The 17,648-nt window shown below is 32.6% G+C and overlaps 1 protein-coding gene across 15 annotated transcripts; it reads left to right on the top strand.

Annotated features, from left to right (window-relative positions):
* Positions 1-950: 950 nt before the first annotated feature.
* Positions 951-15,357, top strand: LOC137814537 (serine/threonine-protein kinase CTR1). Of its 15 annotated transcripts, none has more exons than XM_090304578.1 (18): positions 955-1,779; positions 3,328-3,629; positions 3,706-3,850; positions 4,027-4,130; positions 4,316-4,356; positions 4,457-4,524; positions 6,713-7,048; positions 8,653-8,693; positions 9,656-9,684; positions 9,777-9,877; positions 9,992-10,076; positions 10,184-10,282; positions 10,816-10,884; positions 10,987-11,118; positions 11,520-11,614; positions 11,696-11,895; positions 12,298-12,356; positions 12,464-12,553. In XM_090304578.1, exons 1-7 carry the CDS (start codon positions 1,222-1,224, stop codon positions 6,872-6,874), a joined length of 1,380 nt encoding a protein of 459 aa, XP_090160704.1. In that variant the 5' UTR covers positions 955-1,221; the 3' UTR covers positions 6,875-7,048; positions 8,653-8,693; positions 9,656-9,684; positions 9,777-9,877; positions 9,992-10,076; positions 10,184-10,282; positions 10,816-10,884; positions 10,987-11,118; positions 11,520-11,614; positions 11,696-11,895; positions 12,298-12,356; positions 12,464-12,553. The 15 variants fall into 15 exon arrangements, with proteins under 15 accessions (XP_068473431.1, XP_068473432.1, XP_090160691.1 ...); XM_090304593.1 differs by having other exon boundaries at positions 1,113-1,779; positions 9,616-9,684; positions 12,464-12,770; XM_068617331.2 differs by having other exon boundaries at positions 954-1,779; positions 4,316-4,524; positions 9,616-9,684; positions 12,464-12,551.
* Positions 15,358-17,648: the final 2,291 nt, after the last annotated feature.

Consider the following 17,648-nt stretch of genomic DNA (forward strand, 5'->3'; position numbering starts at 1 on the left):
TACTATCATCTCTCTAGTGTTAGACAAATCTACGCTAGAATCATATTAATTTGACAGCAAAACGACAGCTATCAATGAACTAAAAACATATTTATTATAAATTAATATTTAAAATTGACAAAAAAAAATTCATTAATTACGATTTACACATTTTGGTCAAATTAAGATTATTTTTCATATCTATAAGGATTGTTCTCCTTTAAAAAGAAAAGAAATGTATATTTATACGAGAATCTTATTAAACAAACAAATTTTCATATATATATGTACATTAATAATTACATATAAATTCTAAGAAATAAATTTTATATTTAATTTAAAGTATGAAATATATCATTTAAGTACTAATTATATTTATTATTAAGACAATATTATTTATTCATTCACACGTTGAACAAACATTAGTTCTAACTCAACTATAACTAACAAATTAATTTCACACGAATCAATAATAAAATACTTAGTATTATTAACTAATTATTTTTTTATTAAAATACTCTTTATTACAACTTTCCATAATATACATTATCTTTTGTACGAATATGTACATTGTTTAATATTTTTCACTTATATTAAGAATAATAAAAAATATGATATTTATTTATTTTTTCAATAATTTCTTTAATCACTAGAAAATAACTATCATGCAAGTAAATTAATATTAAAATTTAATATTACTTTATTAAGAATTAAAAAAACAGTAATAAATTAGAAATATTTATAAATCTAATAGTAAGTAACAACTCTTGTAAGTTGTATCTAAGTTCATAGTACCAAGTGTCATACAAATAAGTTTCATAATAATTGAAAAGTATAAAAATAATATATGTAGAATCGGACATACAAATGAAATTATATTAGTTTATCTATTAGACAGAATCGGCTACGGTAATTACTAGTGAAGTGTTCGGTTCATCCGTGTGTGTATATATATATATAATGACTCCTGAGAAAGATTGGAAAGCTCTGTCTACTACTAAAATTTTAAAGTCAAACCTAAAATAAAACGGTCCATACCGGCGAGGAGTGGTGCGGGACCTTCTGATCCAACGTGTGAACCAAAAATCATTGCGCCACACCATACTTCCAAAAGGTTACCAAACCGCTAAAATAAACAAAAAGATCGTTAGGACTATTACGAAGGAGAGAAGGAACCAATTGAAAGGGAACGAATGTACAATGGCGGGTTTTAGGGTTCTGTGAGCCCGCCACACAGTCTCCATGGAAATGTCTGCCAGAAGATCCAGCAACTACTCTCTCCTCAACCAAACGCCAGAGGACAATCCGTTGTTCGAATCTCCTTCCGGAGACGGTAAAAACAACAGAAGCAAGTTGGAGAGAGTATCCGATTGGGACTCCGTCGTCGATCACAGACAGGGGAACAGGATCGGGAATTTGTACTCCTCTTTCGGGATGCAGCGACAGTCGAGTGGGAGCAGTTTCGGTGAAAGCTCACTCTCCGGCGAGTTTTACGCTCCCACTATGTCCACTATGGCCCCCGAGGAGACTGACGAATTCAAATTTGGTGAGGTCAGAGGCAGGATTCCAGACGCTGGGGCGGCGATGAGCGGCGGATCCTATGGCAAGAGCGGCGGGTCCTACAGCAAGAGCTGGGCTCAGCAGACTGAGGAGAGTTATCAGTTACAGCTGGCATTGGCTCTTCGACTTTCCTCTGAGGCTACTTGTGCTGATGATCCCAATTTTCTGGATACAGTGCCCCATGAATCATCCTCTTCAAGGGCAACGTGTTCGGCAGAGACAGTGTCCCATAGGTTTTGGGTATGTTGATTGTTTGTTATGCTAACTGCTATTCCTATTGTGATTGGTTGTCAAGTTTGGATGATAATTGTGAATTTGGAACTTGTGAGCAGGAGAGCTTTAGGTTAATGTCTTATCTGAGCTATATTTAGTCAACGAGTAACCACCAATGAAAAAACACAACAATCCGTCAATGATGGACTTTGTCACAACATGGTTCTGGTTCTCGTGAAGCATGAATTTTTATTCCGAAATTAAGTTATTCCGAAAGCATTCTTATTGGTATAAATTAGAGAGGTATAATAAATTGAATTTCTTAAGTAAATTAAAATAAACTTTTGCTCCTCAATTTTTTTTTGGTGAAGTGGAATAAAAATCAAGTTGATTTTAGCTTATGATAGATTCTTAAACTTGTTTTGTCTTCTCATTTTTTTATTCTTGAAGTGAAGCTGCTGCTGTTCTATGGTTTACATCACAGTATGCATGTGTATAATTGAGTCTGTATGGGATTGTTTGGTTTTCTAGGCTGTATTCATAGGATTATGTTTTTTTTTTAAATGGAAAATTTTGTGGAGAATTTTAAGCTCATGAACTAGTGTTTCTTGGTATTTGACTTGACTGGATAAGATTGGGGAGTGCTTAAGTAAAAAACCCTATTTGAGCTGTGTTCATTAGTTGCAATGGGTGGAGTTGGATCATGAATTGCAATGTGCAAGTCCTGCCAGGATAAACAAGGATATCAGGCCTTTTACTTTGAATGTTTGTTAGAAAAAATATCAACTACTCTCATCTGACAGTAGAAAAACTGCCTCCTTGAATTGTGGCATTTTGCCTTAATTTGCACCAATCCTGTTTTAAATCATGACGCTGGGTCTGGGAACGTGTCCTGAAGGTCCTGTTATTATTTTCATGTATGGTGCTTTTTGAAACTTGTATTACAGAAAGAAACACTTTTCCCATTTTCTGTATTTTTTAACACCCATTTATTGGAATTTTGACTGTTTTAAAAGTTGTAGCAAATCATGAAAATATCTGATGAATGTTTCCCCATTATTGGGGATGACATAGTATGTTTGTTACCGACTATTCCCGTTTTTCCCATTGGCAACAGAAAACTAGCTACTTTAATGGTGACATTTCACCATCAACTTGTATTAATTTTCTGTGGTTTTGCCCGATGGGCGTATTATCCTTTTTGTTTTTCCTGTTCTGAATTCTTATACTTAAATTTACTGTTTTAAGGAGTTGGTTAAATCTTGAATCTTATACTTAAATTTACTGTTTTAAGGAGTTGGTTAAATCTTGAAATGAAGTGTGTAATATTTTGGCGTTATTGTGTGGGTGGGTGACAGAATGTTCTTTGTCCTAATGGAGGGATATAATTATAATTTTTTTAGGGAATAAGTGAAATGTGGTTGTTAAGTTGATGTGTGACTTTAAGTTAACAAGGGAAAAACCTTCATCTCTTTTATTATATTCTTTGCCTTTCCTTTTAAAATTAACTTGCTCTAACTTTACTCAAAATTCACGGAGGAATTGATATGTTGTTTTGTTAATAACATGCACCAGGTGAATGGCTGCCTATTATACTTTGACAAAATTCCTGATGGATTTTATCTAATTCATGGAATGGATCCGTATGTATGGACTTTGTGCACTGATCTGCAGGAAAGTGGCCGAATTCCTTCAATAGAGACACTAAAATCTATAGATCCTTCTTCCAAATCTTCACTTGAAGTAATTTTGGTGGACAGACTTTCTGATCCTATCTTAAAAGAATTGCAGAACAAGGTACATGACATTTTTTGTCGTAGCATATCAACAACATATGTTGTAGAACAGCTTGCAAAGCTTGTATTCGATTGTATGGGGTGAGTCTCCTTGACATTGTTAGCTATGAACTATTTAGCTTACACCAGTCTAACCGTGTTTTATTGTTGTAATAAGGGGTTCAGCTTCTGTATGGGAAGACAATCTTTTTCCCATATGGAGGGAGTGCATTAATAATCTAAGAGATCGCTTAGGATCTGTCGTTGTTCCTATTGGCAGCCTATCTACTGGACTTTGCAGGCATCGTGCTGTATTATTCAAAGTAATACCTTTAATTCTATGTGATGGCCAAGGCTGTGATTATGTATTTTGACTACATTATTATTTTTTATTTTTTTCTTGGTGGGGATGGGGTGGGGGGGTTTCAATGGTTTAATAAACGTGATGGTTTTTGTGTTGCTTTTGCACTAACATGCCTTATGCATGCTAAATCTTCAGGTGCTAGCTGACACCATTGATTTACCGTGTCGAATTGCAAAGGGCTGTAAATATTGTTCAAGAGAAGATGCCTCATCATGTCTTGTTCGATTTGGCCCTGACAGGTATATGTTTTGGTGCTTAGCACATCAGCTATTCTGTTAACAAGTACAACTACAATTTAAATTGATGTTTTCCATGAGCAATGCCATGTGATCGTAGAATGATGAAGTGAAAAATTACTAATGTGTTATAACCTTTCAGTTAACATTTTGGGAACTGACTCCTGTTTAAAACCATATAATTACAGGGAATACATGGTTGATCTAATTGGAAAGCCGGGTTGCTTATGTGAGCCTGATTCCTTACTGAATGGTCCATCCTCCATCTCATTTTGTTCACCCTTGCACTTTCCAAGACTCAAACCAGCTGAACCTACCATTGATTTCAGGTCACTGGCCAAACAATATTTCTCGGATTGTGTGTCTACTGAGCTTGTCTTCGATAGTGGTGTTGCAGGTGATATTCATGTTTCCTATTCAATGTATGATGCTCTAAATATAGTGCTGTATTGCACTACTTTAAATTTAGGGGAAATTACACTTACTTCAGATTATGTTAAATGACATTCATTTCCTCTAGTTTTAAAATAGACTCTCACCTTGCACTACTTTAAATTTAGGGGAAATTACACTTACTTCAGATTATGTTAAATGACATTCACTCCCTCAGTTTTAAAATAGACTCTCACCTTGCACTACTTTAAATTTAGGGGAAATTACACTTACTTCAGATTATGTTAAATGACATTCACTCCCTCTAGTTTTAAAATAGACTCTCACCTTTCTTATGTTTTTAATCAAATGACACTCACATTCCCTCTAGTTTTTAAATAAATATCCACTCCCTTTTATTTTTAATAAGTGACATTCATCTTCCTTATTTTATTTAAAAACATCATATTGGTTAAAATTTAAATATAAAAACTATGAAAATTAAAAATTAAAGTTTTAAAATATGAAAATTAAATAATTTTTAATAAACAATTTTTTTGAATGGTTTAATCGTTATATATTAAAAATATCATAAATTATATTTCCACTAAATTATAAATCATCTTATAAAAGTTTACAAATATAAAAAATTATATTATATTTTTGAGAAAACATTATTTTAATATAAAAATAAATAAATAGATATAAAATATGTGGTTAAATTTATTAACTTATTCTTATGTTTACAAATTATTTTAATACAAACATAAATATAACTAAAATAAGGACTACTACTAGTGCTACTATGTTAATAATATAAGGAAGATGAATATATATTTTTAAATTACAATGTGATGTCGTTTTTTGGTCCTACAATGGGTTTCCTCTAGTCTATTTGGCCAGATACTAATATCGCTTGAGATACTGGGACTATTGCTGACTTGACGAATTCTTCACATAATGTGGATCGAACATGAGTTCCCTACTACATGAATAGTTCCCATAACATGTTAACATCGTTTTAGAAGATTTTAAGAAAGATGAGTGTAATTTTCCTATAATCAAGTCATTCAATTCTTTGTTAATAAAACGTTCTTTAACTTTAATATTTTAGAATTTTAGTTTTTAATTTTTATTTAAAATGTTATTTTTAAATAGATAAGAGAGTTGAGTTTCTCTTTATTAAAAACATAGGAGAGAAGCATACCATTTATTGAAAACACAAGGGAGGTGAGTACCTATTAAGAAACTAAAATAGGTGTGAATGTTATTTTATTAAAAACACGAGGGATATGTGTTTCTATTTTAAAAATTAAAAGGGTTGTGTGTGTCATTTAGCATTATCTCAAGGGAGGTGCCCAATTTCTCCTAAACTTTATGATTGTTAAAGTTTGGGACATAATGACATTGGACTGAATATTGTGTGTCTAAATACACAAGAGAATATGAGTTTATATAGACTCGTTACATTTATTATGCATGGATAAAGGATATTTTATTTCCTCTAAAATTAAGGTTATATGTCTACAATAATAAACAAAATATATTATTCCGATTCTCAACACTCCCTTGAAGCTCGAGCATATAAATTATATGCACCATGCTTGTTACATTTGTAGCCTTTTGGCACACTCACAGATTGGGTCACTAAAGTTGACAAAACATATGGCTTTTCATGAGATGTAAGAGTATGCAGAGGAATTTGGAAGACTCTATCTTGCACCCATCTCCTTTTATACTTTTTTTTTTCTGTTTTCTCCTGATCTATTTCTTCTTTCAATTTTAACTCATCCTCTCTTACCTGCTGAGGTGTAAGAGGACACAAAACGAATTTATTTTCCTTAAGAAATAAAGTTATTTTGTTTGTAAACCCTACCCTGTTACCCAAGGAATATTCTACTAACCCTACCCTGCATGACAAGTTAGGGTTTCATAGAAGAGGCCTCTCTCTCTCTCTCTCTCTCTCTCTCTCTCTCTCTTAAGATTTGGGGTTTATGATCTATCTCCTCTCTTGAAGTTCAAATGAAATCTATTCTACTCAGCTCATGATACAAAGTTGAAAAGAAAACCTACACTATTCTGTACATGTATTTACTACAAGGCTTAAGAGGAAGAAAGTAAAATATTTATAGCTCTGCTTCATCATCTTCATTCCCCTTAGCCTGAGTTGCTGGTGGCTGTTATTGATTTAGATTTTGGATTCTCCTTTCCAGAACAGTATGAAAGGCAGTACAGGGACAGGAACCCTGGGCCAATTCCAAATGATAACAACAGAAGTTCTCTTGTTCCTCCACAACCACAAGCTTATCGTCCAAGTGCACATAATCGAGGCTCCGAAACATTTAAATCAGGTAACCCTCCACAGAATGTTGTAGAGCCGTCATTGCCAAGCAAGGATTCATTGCCTTTAAAGCATAACCGTCCTGGTCATAGAGATGCACAGACCAGATTACTGATTTCTAGCAAACCATCTAGAGACTTTTCCCTAGATATGGAGGATCTGGACATTCCATGGACTGATCTTGTTTTGAAAGGGAGAATAGGATCAGGTATGTATGCTCTTCTATAACTTGCATATTATTTAAAGTCTTGCTCTTTTTTGGTTGATTCATATGGGATGGGGTTGGTGTTTAGAAGAGAAATGTTGAGAGAGGGAGCATAATCAAGGTAAAAAAAAGTAATATAAGGTAGTGGTAAAGTCAATGAAAATAGAAAAGAAGAAAAAACAAAAAGTATGCTTAACAATGCAATAAAGCTCTTCAATCCCTCTGCATATCTGACTGGGAGAGCATCTGTCAAAAGAAGTCACGGTTCAGTGTGTCAACTAAAAGTCATTTGAGTCCTTTCAAGTATCTCAACGCATAACAGCAGTAGGATAATAACGATTGTTCTTTGACTTGTGTATTAGAGGGGGAGGGGACGAGGGAGTGTCCTCACCTTAGCAGTGAAAAGAGGAAAATAAGAAACAGTAAACTAATTAATGCAATAAAACACTCCAATCCCTCTTATCTAAGGCAGGTTCTGTAACAAAGGTCATGGTTCAGAGAACCAAAGAAGTCATTTCAACTATACTTTCACATAATTGCAGGAGGATAACTATGGACCTCTAACATATGTATAAGGGAAGAAAAAGGGAAAATGGACTTAGAGGTGTTGACCATGGAAAATTATAATTGTTCATGAGAGAAGTAGGAATGCTGCTATGAGTAAGGAGGAGACATTGGTAGAACAGTGTAATAAAATGTACATATGACAACAAGGTATTGGAGAGAAGCAAGGATTTTGGATCCTGTTCTGTTCATAAATACCAGGATGTATAGTCCTGCTTGAGAGAATGAGAGAAAAGAAGAAAAACATAATTAATGGGTTATAATCAAGTCATGGTGAACCTTCTCCCGAGTCTTTCTATCAGAACCTTATCTTCTTTCTTGCCCCCTTTTGGTGCATATACTGGGGAAACCACGAAAATTGGATTACCCTCTCCAGCAATAATGGAAATTGTGAAAATTAGAGCACACTGGAATTCTTTAGGCGGCCTACCCTCTTTTCTTAGGTCAGGATGCCCTTCGACCATTTAATGGGATCTGAAAATTGGATAGCACTATTGAGTCACAGAAATAAAATCCATCTCCATGAATTCTCCTCAGATAGACAAGATGATTCAAATCCATTGGGGGAGGGGGATATTAGTGAAGAATGGAAAAATTATAACAGAATTGAGGGAGTGACTGGTGGCATCGTCCAGGGAAAGCTATATTGGCTCAGTTTGTTATCTTTTATTTGCATTTTCTACATATCTGTCCAGTATGTGTTGCTGTTAATTGAGTAGTATTTTTCTCTTATAAAAGATATCTCCTCCTTGAGCACTATCCTATTTTCAGTATTAATACCAGTTACTATCAGATAACAATATATCTAAGAAAATATGAGCATTGTTTCCCAAATCAAAATACACCATAGTGCAGCAGAAATTATCACATCACCTCAAAATTTTCCAGTGATCCTACAAAATGCTCTAAAGTTAACCAATAAAAATTGAGCCTGTGTTAAGTACACAGTATTTAATGAATTACTAGCTTTACATGCTTACTATGGCTTGAATTGCAATTGGTATAAATAGTCACTAACTAAATTTGGTCTGTTATATTTTCAGGTTCTTTTGGAACTGTACATCAAGCTGAGTGGAATGGCTCGGTAAGCCTCTCTCTCTATTTCTTTCATAAATGCTGTATAAAATAAGATTAACTCGGGATTACTGATATTTTCATGGGTTGCTTATATTAGTTGTTTTTCAGCATCTGTCATTGTATCTTGCAATTTCAACTAAATCATGTGTAATTAGTATATTAATATGTAAATATGACCTCTCTCTATATGTGTACTATAGTCAAATTCTAAAAGTGGTCTCTGTTCAATATCTGGGAAAGTTTTTTTTCGTATGATAAAATATTTAGTACAGTTTTTGAAAATATCATGCTTTCTTCTTGCTGGATCAAATGATTGCATCTTGATCTTGTCATAACCAATACTTGTAGTGTTAAAATAAGTCTTCTTATTGTTCAAAGGTTGCTGTGCCTGATCAACTGAACTCATACCTGTTGGTTTTTTGTACTTTGTTGCTGATTGGCCTCGCAATTGCCAATCTCCTTTTGACTAGAACCCAACATTTTTTGCATAGATTTTCATATTGAGCTGTACCTTAAAAATCACCAGGCACAGGCTTATTTTAAACATTGTTTTATTTATGGGTGCAGTTAACTTATCAACACTAAAGGTTTCGTTCATTTACTATTTCATTTTCAGTAAATAGATGAAGCATTACGGAAGATGGCATATTTTATTAATGCTCTTTTCTGCTTTTCAACTGGAAGGCTTCTGTCCTTCACCTTTGAACTCTTTTCAAAAAATAAAATAAAAGTTCTACTTTATTAGTTTTATGATTTACAATGCATTTTTTTTTCAATTTGGGAGGTGTATACATGCTTCATTAAAGTTTGAAGCCAAAGTGAGCTTAATATTTAAATTTGTTTGATATTATTTTCCATCTCTCTACTTGGTTGTTGCATATTATTTTAGTTTGTTGCATGTACATATGTCAAAATGATAAGCACTGCAGGAGGTTGCTGTGAAAATTCTGATGGAACAAGACTTTGCAGGTGAACGCTTCCAGGAATTCTTGAGGGAGGTAGGCCCAGTATTCTTGTCTTGTTTTGTGCTGAAAAACATTAATTGTAAGCTTGCTACTGATTTGAGCTATATTTTCACTCGTTTTGCTAGGTTGCAATAATGAAAAACTTACGGCATCCAAACATTGTTTTGCTTATGGGTGCAGTCACTAAGCCTCCCAATTTATCAATTGTCACAGAATACTTGTCCAGGTTTTGCAATATCTCATCTAACAGTTCCTTTACTCTTCCCAAGAGAGATCTCTTTTCGTGTTTACAACCTATGTTACACTTGAGACCTGAAAGATTTGATTGACCTCAATGCAGGGGTAGCTTGTATAGGCTGTTGCATAAACCTGGTGCCACAGAAATGTTGGATGAGAGACGCAGGATTAGTATGGCTTATGATGTGGTAAACTTTCTGAAGATAAACACTATTGTTTTTGGTTCTATTTATTTTTTGAACTAATATGTAACCCTTGTATCCATTGGTTAAGTATTTTTCGTTTTCCTGTGCAGGCTAAGGGGATGAATTATCTTCATAAACGAAATCCTCCCATTGTTCATAGAGATCTGAAATCTCCAAACCTTCTTGTTGACAAGAAATATACAGTGAAGGCAAGAAGAAAATTTTCTTGTGTCTGAAATTTTTTGGAGAGTTTCGTTTAATTCATTAGTCACCTTTATTAGTATGGTTCCACTTCTCCGGCACTCACAAATTCCCTTCTACAATTTGAAGGCTATATTGAATAACCAAATTTCAAATCACTTTGTGTGTGCAGCATTAAAGCACTAATATAGTCCGTACTTTGTGTATGCTAGCGTTAAAGCACTAATATAGTCCGTGCTTAATGACACTGTTTAGCCACCATCTCTTTTGAACTTTTCGTGAACCAATGAAAGAAGTATTACAGCAAAACTTGGTCTACACATTGTTGATATAAGTTTTCATTCTGCCAATTAGCTGGGCTTCATTTGATTCAAATTTCACATATTGACAAAAATCAATTTAATACATATACTATATATTCAGTGCAAAATTTATTTTCTGGGGGGTGAATGTTGTTGGTCTGTTTGCTTTGGCATTATGTGCATTATTGGAGTAATTTTGAATTTTCACAGTTCCTTATTTACTTGTATCGTCCCTTTAGGTTAGTGATTTTGGGCTTTCCCGACTAAAGGCAAACACATTTCTCTCATCCAAGTCAGCTGCTGGGACAGTAAGTTTTCTTTCAAAACATGTGTATCTGCTTTTTTTATCATATTTTTCTGAGGTCTTTTCTATTATTGCACATTAAGTTGAACACCCTTTTCTCCATTAGCCTGAGTGGATGGCTCCAGAAGTTCTTCGTGACGAGCCATCCAATGAGAAGTCAGATGTTTACAGCTTTGGTGTCATCTTGTGGGAGCTCGCAACATTGCAACAGCCTTGGAGTAATTTGAATCCACCACAGGTTTGTCATTTAACTGATATATTTCACTGTGCTTATGGTTAGATTTTATATTATGATTATGTTGCTTTGATTTTTATGGACGTGTCTTTAAGATCTGTTGACTGTAAGTGTAGAACATAAAAATAATATAATGGTATTGGTAACATAAATCTGAAAATAATTGCAAGAAATATATATTGGTTGAAGCATGTATCACACTGGTCAAACGATAAGTGTGGTTTATGGAGTGTTATTCTGTTTCATGGTTGCCTGTTATCAACATATTATTCTACTGAGACTGAAATTTGCATCAATATTTCTTTCTATCTTTTTTTTTACTTTTGGACTGAGGCTTTTAGTAATGTGTTTGATGGAGAGCCTTTAGTATTACGTAGTCTTCACAAATCTGTGATGTTTTGTAGGTTGTGGCAGCTGTTGGCTTTAAGGCAAAAAGACTTGAAATACCACGAGATTTAAATCCTCAATTAGCATCAATAATTGAGGCTTGCTGGGCCAAGTGAGTTGCAGATACATCTTTCATTTGTAGTCTGCTTCATTATTCTGCTTGAATTTTATTGATATGCTTGGTTTACTGCAGTGAACCCTGGAAACGCCCTTCTTTTTCAAGTATTATGGATTCTTTGAAAGGATTGATCAAACCCCCTATACCTCAACCTGGTCGTCCAAACATGTCATTACCCATTTGAATGGTTGGAACGATAGTTGTTATTCATGCACATACTACAGGATTTTGTTAGTTTGATGTCTATCAGGAATACACTGTTTCAATAGTCCCAGGTGCGTACCAAATTCCTTAAAATTTTGCTTGGACGTAGTATTTTTTCTATATTTTGTGTTTTTGCGGTGAAGCATATATTATTAATTTTCAAGTGTGGAGTGGGGACATTATCTTCCAGATATATTTGTCATGAATCAACTATCTTAAAAGCTAAAATTATTAGGTGGTGTGATACATGAATTATTTGCTACTTCTATAGCGTCGCTGACCCACCTCATGCGAGGTAGTTGGACTATAAGTGTAAAAAATGCGAAGACCCTTTGTTGGAAATTTATGGGGGAGAAAATACTGGGGAGACCATCAGCAATGGGTCACGAGCTAACACAAGAGAAATTGATCCAACTTTAACCCAAATCCTCTTTCATACTTATATGATGTTCAATTTTCTCATTTCTATATAGTGGGACTCCAACTCAGTCGAACACCAACAATCTCTCTCCCCCCAAGTGAGCCTTTTCTTGTAAGTTTCTCCCTTGAACGAAAACCTTATTTATCATAAGTACTTAGTGGTGACTCTATTTGCACTACCATTCATCTTAACGTGACACACTTTTGAACCCTTATCAGGAAGACATACGCTGGATCCATTTGCCTATTGTCAAGTTCATGGTACTTATGTGAGTTCGTCACTAGGACTAACTATATTTGATACAACTTGTTGGGGATCCAAGGGGGAGAAACACCTAAGAGATCTTCGCCAATGGGTCTCAAGCCAACCACACAAGAGAAAATGAAGTCACATTCCAACTAAGAACCTTAACTTTCTCATTTCTACACAATGTGAGACTTTAACTCACTTGAACACGGACAATTTCTTCTTAAAGTGTGAGTCTCTTCTGCATTGGAAGCTTTCTTATGCAATCCATCATCTTCCATAATGCTTTCACAATATGGCCCTTTTTGTCCAATCCTATAGTAACTCATTTATGGCGTGCATGTTGCTATGGACCTCTCTTGACGATAGCACCCGACCATAGTCAGACTCTAAAACTTACCTTGCCCAAAAGAGACCTAGCACTCATTCTGCTTGGATGAGTTCTTTGATACAAGTCTTCTTGAGTTGTATGACTACGTTCAAGAACAACTTCCAATACATAGGGCTACTCTTTGTCTACTTCGACACAGCATGTAAAAAGTTCAGGTGTAGGTTCAAAGGAGGGACATCTCAAATGCCTCCAAGAGTTCGCAACTACATCTAGAGGTCTTTAGGGACACTTCCTTAGATGGGATGTCTAGGGACGTAGCCTAAAATTGATCTAATGGCACACAGGCTGTGGGTAGTTAGGATGATACTCACTCGTAGAACGAGAACGGAGAAAGTGAGGGTCAGGTCTTTTCAATCCAAAATTTTAATGCAATAGTTTTGTGAGTTTTTCTAATATATATGTTCACGTTGTCTATTTGTACACAATATGTGAAACTGCAACAATCAAGTGAGTTCCTTCCACACTGTAAACTTCCCTTGGAGAAAAGTGTTCTTTTCCATGAGTACTCAATAGTGACCCCTCTCACGTAGACTTTCAATATAAAGGTGATCCATGGTGAATTCTATTGTACACATCTGAGCTAGTCATCAACACTAAACATCGACCCTAATACTACTTGTTGGGCAATCCGAGGGGGATAAACATCAGGAAAATCTCTACCAATAATAAGTCAAGAGACAACAACACAAGAGTACTTGACCTCATATAACTCAAAACTTTAAGTGAATTGGTTTGTGTCTTTCTCACTTATTTGTTGCTCCACTTGCACGTTTGTGCACTATGAGGGACTTCAAGTTACACTTGAATTTCAATACCAATTTTAACCTAGTGTTTGAATTTGGCCTTTTTATTAGAAGAATTGAGGTGAGAAGGATTTAACTTTATAGGACATGATCATAGAAGTTTAGTAACATATCATGACTTTTTCTATAACATCATATATTCATAGAATGCAAATTACCGACTCCATTCGAGGATTTTGCGAAAAAAAACATGTCCTTTATAAATTCACTAGAATGACTCCTCATGATCACCCAAACGTGCATGTCTAGCCTTTCATTACTGCTTCTACCTCACCAATGGAAAGCTTGACAAATTAACCTTAAGTGCCCATTCATTGTCTTAATTGTCCAAATATTTTCCATGTCAAACGTGAACAACTTAGCTCATACTTCTTGAATGGAACGTGTTGAAGGCCTTCATATGTTTAGGTTGTTGAAACATTCGAGGAAGGGAAAATAACTCAATGTCTAGGTAAAAGAATGACAAGTGACCCTAACCTTGTGTTTGGATATGGAATTTCGCAATTTTTAAGACTTTTAAACACATTAAACTTATCTCATTTCAAATTGTTTTGTTTAGATAAGATCATTCAAATTTAAATGTCTAGGTAAAAGAATGACAAGTGACCCTAACCTTGTGTTTGGATATGGAATTTCGCAATTTTTAAGACCTTTTAAACACATTAAACTTATCTCATTTCAAATTGTTTTGTTTAGATAAGATCATTCAAATTTATTGAATTTTATTTTTCTTGTTTGGATAAAGTATCAATATCGATAATATTTTTAGTTGATCTCGATTTATATTATATTTTTATCAAAGTTTATCAAGATTTTTTTATTAACATCAATCGAGATTTTTTTAGTTTATCAAAAGTTTATCAAGATAGGCTTGTGAGGAGGGTTGTGGTTAGACGACAGTTTGACGCCAATTTCTCTTCCAACAATTCCTTCTTCAAAGCCAAACCTGGCAATTCCTTTTTCAAAGAGTTAGACGTCACTTAGGTTTCATCCAATTCAAAAAATAATTTACTACGATTCATAGTTAAATAAACCTCTTCATTTGAGAGGGTTTGTTAATGATTTTTTTACTAAGGTTCATATAAAATAATAGATGCAGTTGTTGGATAAAGATATAACTAAACTAAACTTCAACTGTATAAAACCATCACTCCATTGGTGCTGGTGCTTTGGTTTAGTAAGGTGGATGGAGCACACGCTTTAAGTGATTATGAGGATTTTAATGAGTTTAAAAGCACTTGAATTTCTGTTGTTTACTTCTATTTGGACGGTACCCATGACTAGAGCATTTTTCCCAGTCATTTGTTGAAGTGTAGTTGTAATACAATCTAATTTAACTTTTGTCCTTGAATGCCTTCATGGTTGTTGATTGTTTAAGTTATAGCGCATGTTGTAGCTCTGTGATTGATCTAATACTAGTCCGTTTTTGGGTTGCAGAGGCACATTTGTACATTTGTGTTCAAATTCGGATTCAGAATACCTATTTTCGACACAAAGCCATACCCCATCTTTGATGCAGCAAGTATTGTTGGGTTAGGTAATCTTGTAATTTTATGAAGAAAGTGCATACTTTTTTTCATCCATAATTTTTTTTAAAAAAATATTCTCATTGTAACTATAATCACTTAATGATAAGCGACTTTATCGTACCGGTCTTGGGAGTTTGTTTTAACACCCCCTCCCAGTTTCTTGTCTTTTGGGACTAAATCAGTCATATAAAAATATAGGTATGTGTAGATAAAATTATTTCGGAGAACTTCTAGAAAAGATAGTTTTTTTTTTCTAAGTTAATATTAGTTTGTGTAAAAGTTACTTTAATTTTTTCATAGTTTTTATTTTTAAATTTAAAATAATCTAATTTTAATTTATGAGAGTACTTTTTTTTTTCTTTTAGAAGTTCTTATTAAAAAAATCATCCATACTTACTTTTAAATCAACTTTATGGAAGTTACTGAAATTGTTTTGTCTTGAGCAAAAATTCTTTAGATAACCGCTTTTAGGGCATAAATATTTTGAAGTTTTTACTTTCTCTACTTCCCATTCTTGAACCTGTATTCCAACAATTTAAAAAATAACTATTTTTATTTCTTTAAAGTGACTTCTGCATTATTCGAATTGGAAATTATTTTGGAACATATTTTTTTGGAATTCATGAAGTCTTGAAATACATTCTGCAACATTTCAAGACAAGATTTCTAGAACTAAGATTTTCAAAATAAAGATTTCTAGAATGAGATTTTTTCCTCTTCTTTTTAAGTGCAGCGTTTCTCTTCTTTTTGAGTGGTAATGGCGCAAACAACTATGGTTGTGGTGGGGGTATAGGTTAAAAAATGGGGGATGGAAGAAGTAAAAACCATATTTTGAATACAAACAAACCACAAAACAAAGGCTAAATTACCCACTTAGTCTATATTTTAATTTGTTCAATTTGATGTACTTATTGTTACAAGTGTAATTTAAAAAGAAGTTGGGAGTAATCTTTCTAAAAAAATACACCGCAATACTAGAGGGCGAGAGTCTTATTATCACTACCACTTTATTTATTTTTTTCATTTATTTTTGTTATTTGTATTTTAGATTTAACTTTTCTTGAATAAATATTTATTATTTTTTGTAATGAGATCTATAATAAATAAGTATTTGTAAGCATAAATTATTAATTATATTTTACATTTATAATTAATGATTAAAATTGTTACACTATTTTCAATTATAGATAACCTTTTAAAGTTATTGAAAAATTAATTGAGATAGAGGCAAAAGAGAGTAATTTAAAAGAGATAGATGTTTAAAACGGTTAAATATATAAAAAAAAAACGTACTTCAAGGTAATTGAAAAAATAAATATTTAGTTGTATAAAATAGTTAAATGTAAAAGATTTATGCTAGTAAGTTAAAATAGAAAAGAACAAGTAATTGTGGGGTATATAATAAATCTTTTGCCTTGTACCACTAGGAGTAATTTAAATGTGGGGTAGCACTTTTTTCTATTTCTTTATTCTATTTAATGTGGTCCTCTATTATTAAAATTCATTGTAATTGTTTTTTAATTTTTAATTTGATACAATATTTATCTTTCCTATTCATTTGAAGTTAACATTATTGATTTTGTAAATTTCTATCGGTTTAATCTATCATTAAAATCGTGGTTAATTATTGTCATTATAATTAAAATTATAAATATTAATAAATTATTTTGATGATCTGACAAAAAATATAAGTAATAAAAGTTTGTAACTGTTTCTAAGAAAAAATATTGTGAAATACTAATTAAAAATTATACTATATTATAAATATTAAACTTATATTATTAAATATATAATAATTTTGTAAAAAAAGTATATATATATATATATATATATCTTATAATTGCTATTCAAAATAAAATATATTTGCTTTATTTTTCAATTTTACATATAATGAATATAGAATAATTTAATATGAATATCTAGATTAACTATAATAAAAACAATTAATATAAAATTTTATTATTCTTTACATTATAAAAAAATTATTATAAAAGAAATCTCAAATTTAATATAAATCATATTATATATTACATTATAATATTTTATGTTGTTATAAAATATTGTATTACTCAATATATTGAGAAAGTTATTTTAAAAATATTTAATATTTAACTTTATTATGCTATTATTATAGTATATTTAGTAGATAAATAGAAATATGTTTTCATTGTTTAACCACCAAATCTTGTTGAAATATATAATATAACCCAAGTTTAAGTAATTTTGTTATCGTTTAATTTTCTGGAATTTGTTTATGATTCTTAATAAAAAAAGTTATTGTTTTATCCTTATTTTTTTTATTCTTATAATTTATTAACGTTTATTAAGTGATAAATTTTATGTTAAACTAGTGAGAAACACCGACGAGAGAACAAAGATACGTATAATATCTAAAATATATGATAGAATGACACAAATTTATATATTATATAAT

Source organism: Phaseolus vulgaris, chromosome 1 (assembly GCF_051622355.1).
Source record: "Phaseolus vulgaris cultivar YP4 chromosome 1, ASM5162235v1, whole genome shotgun sequence".
In the NCBI taxonomy this organism is placed as follows: Eukaryota; Viridiplantae; Streptophyta; class Magnoliopsida; order Fabales; family Fabaceae; genus Phaseolus; species Phaseolus vulgaris.

What these genes read in the sequence shown, in the direction of transcription:
- LOC137814537 (XM_068617330.2), top strand. Translation starts at nt 1,222, where the DNA reads ATGGAAATGTCTGCCAGAAGATCCAGCAACTACTCTCTCCTCAACCAA. An exon ending in ATCGTGCTGTATTATTCAAA is followed by an intron (nt 3,851 to 4,026) that starts GTAATACCTTTA and finishes CTAAATCTTCAG; the next exon opens with GTGCTAGCTGACACCATTGA. An exon ending in GAAAGGGAGAATAGGATCAG is followed by an intron (nt 7,049 to 8,652) that starts GTATGTATGCTC and finishes TTATATTTTCAG; the next exon opens with GTTCTTTTGGAACTGTACAT.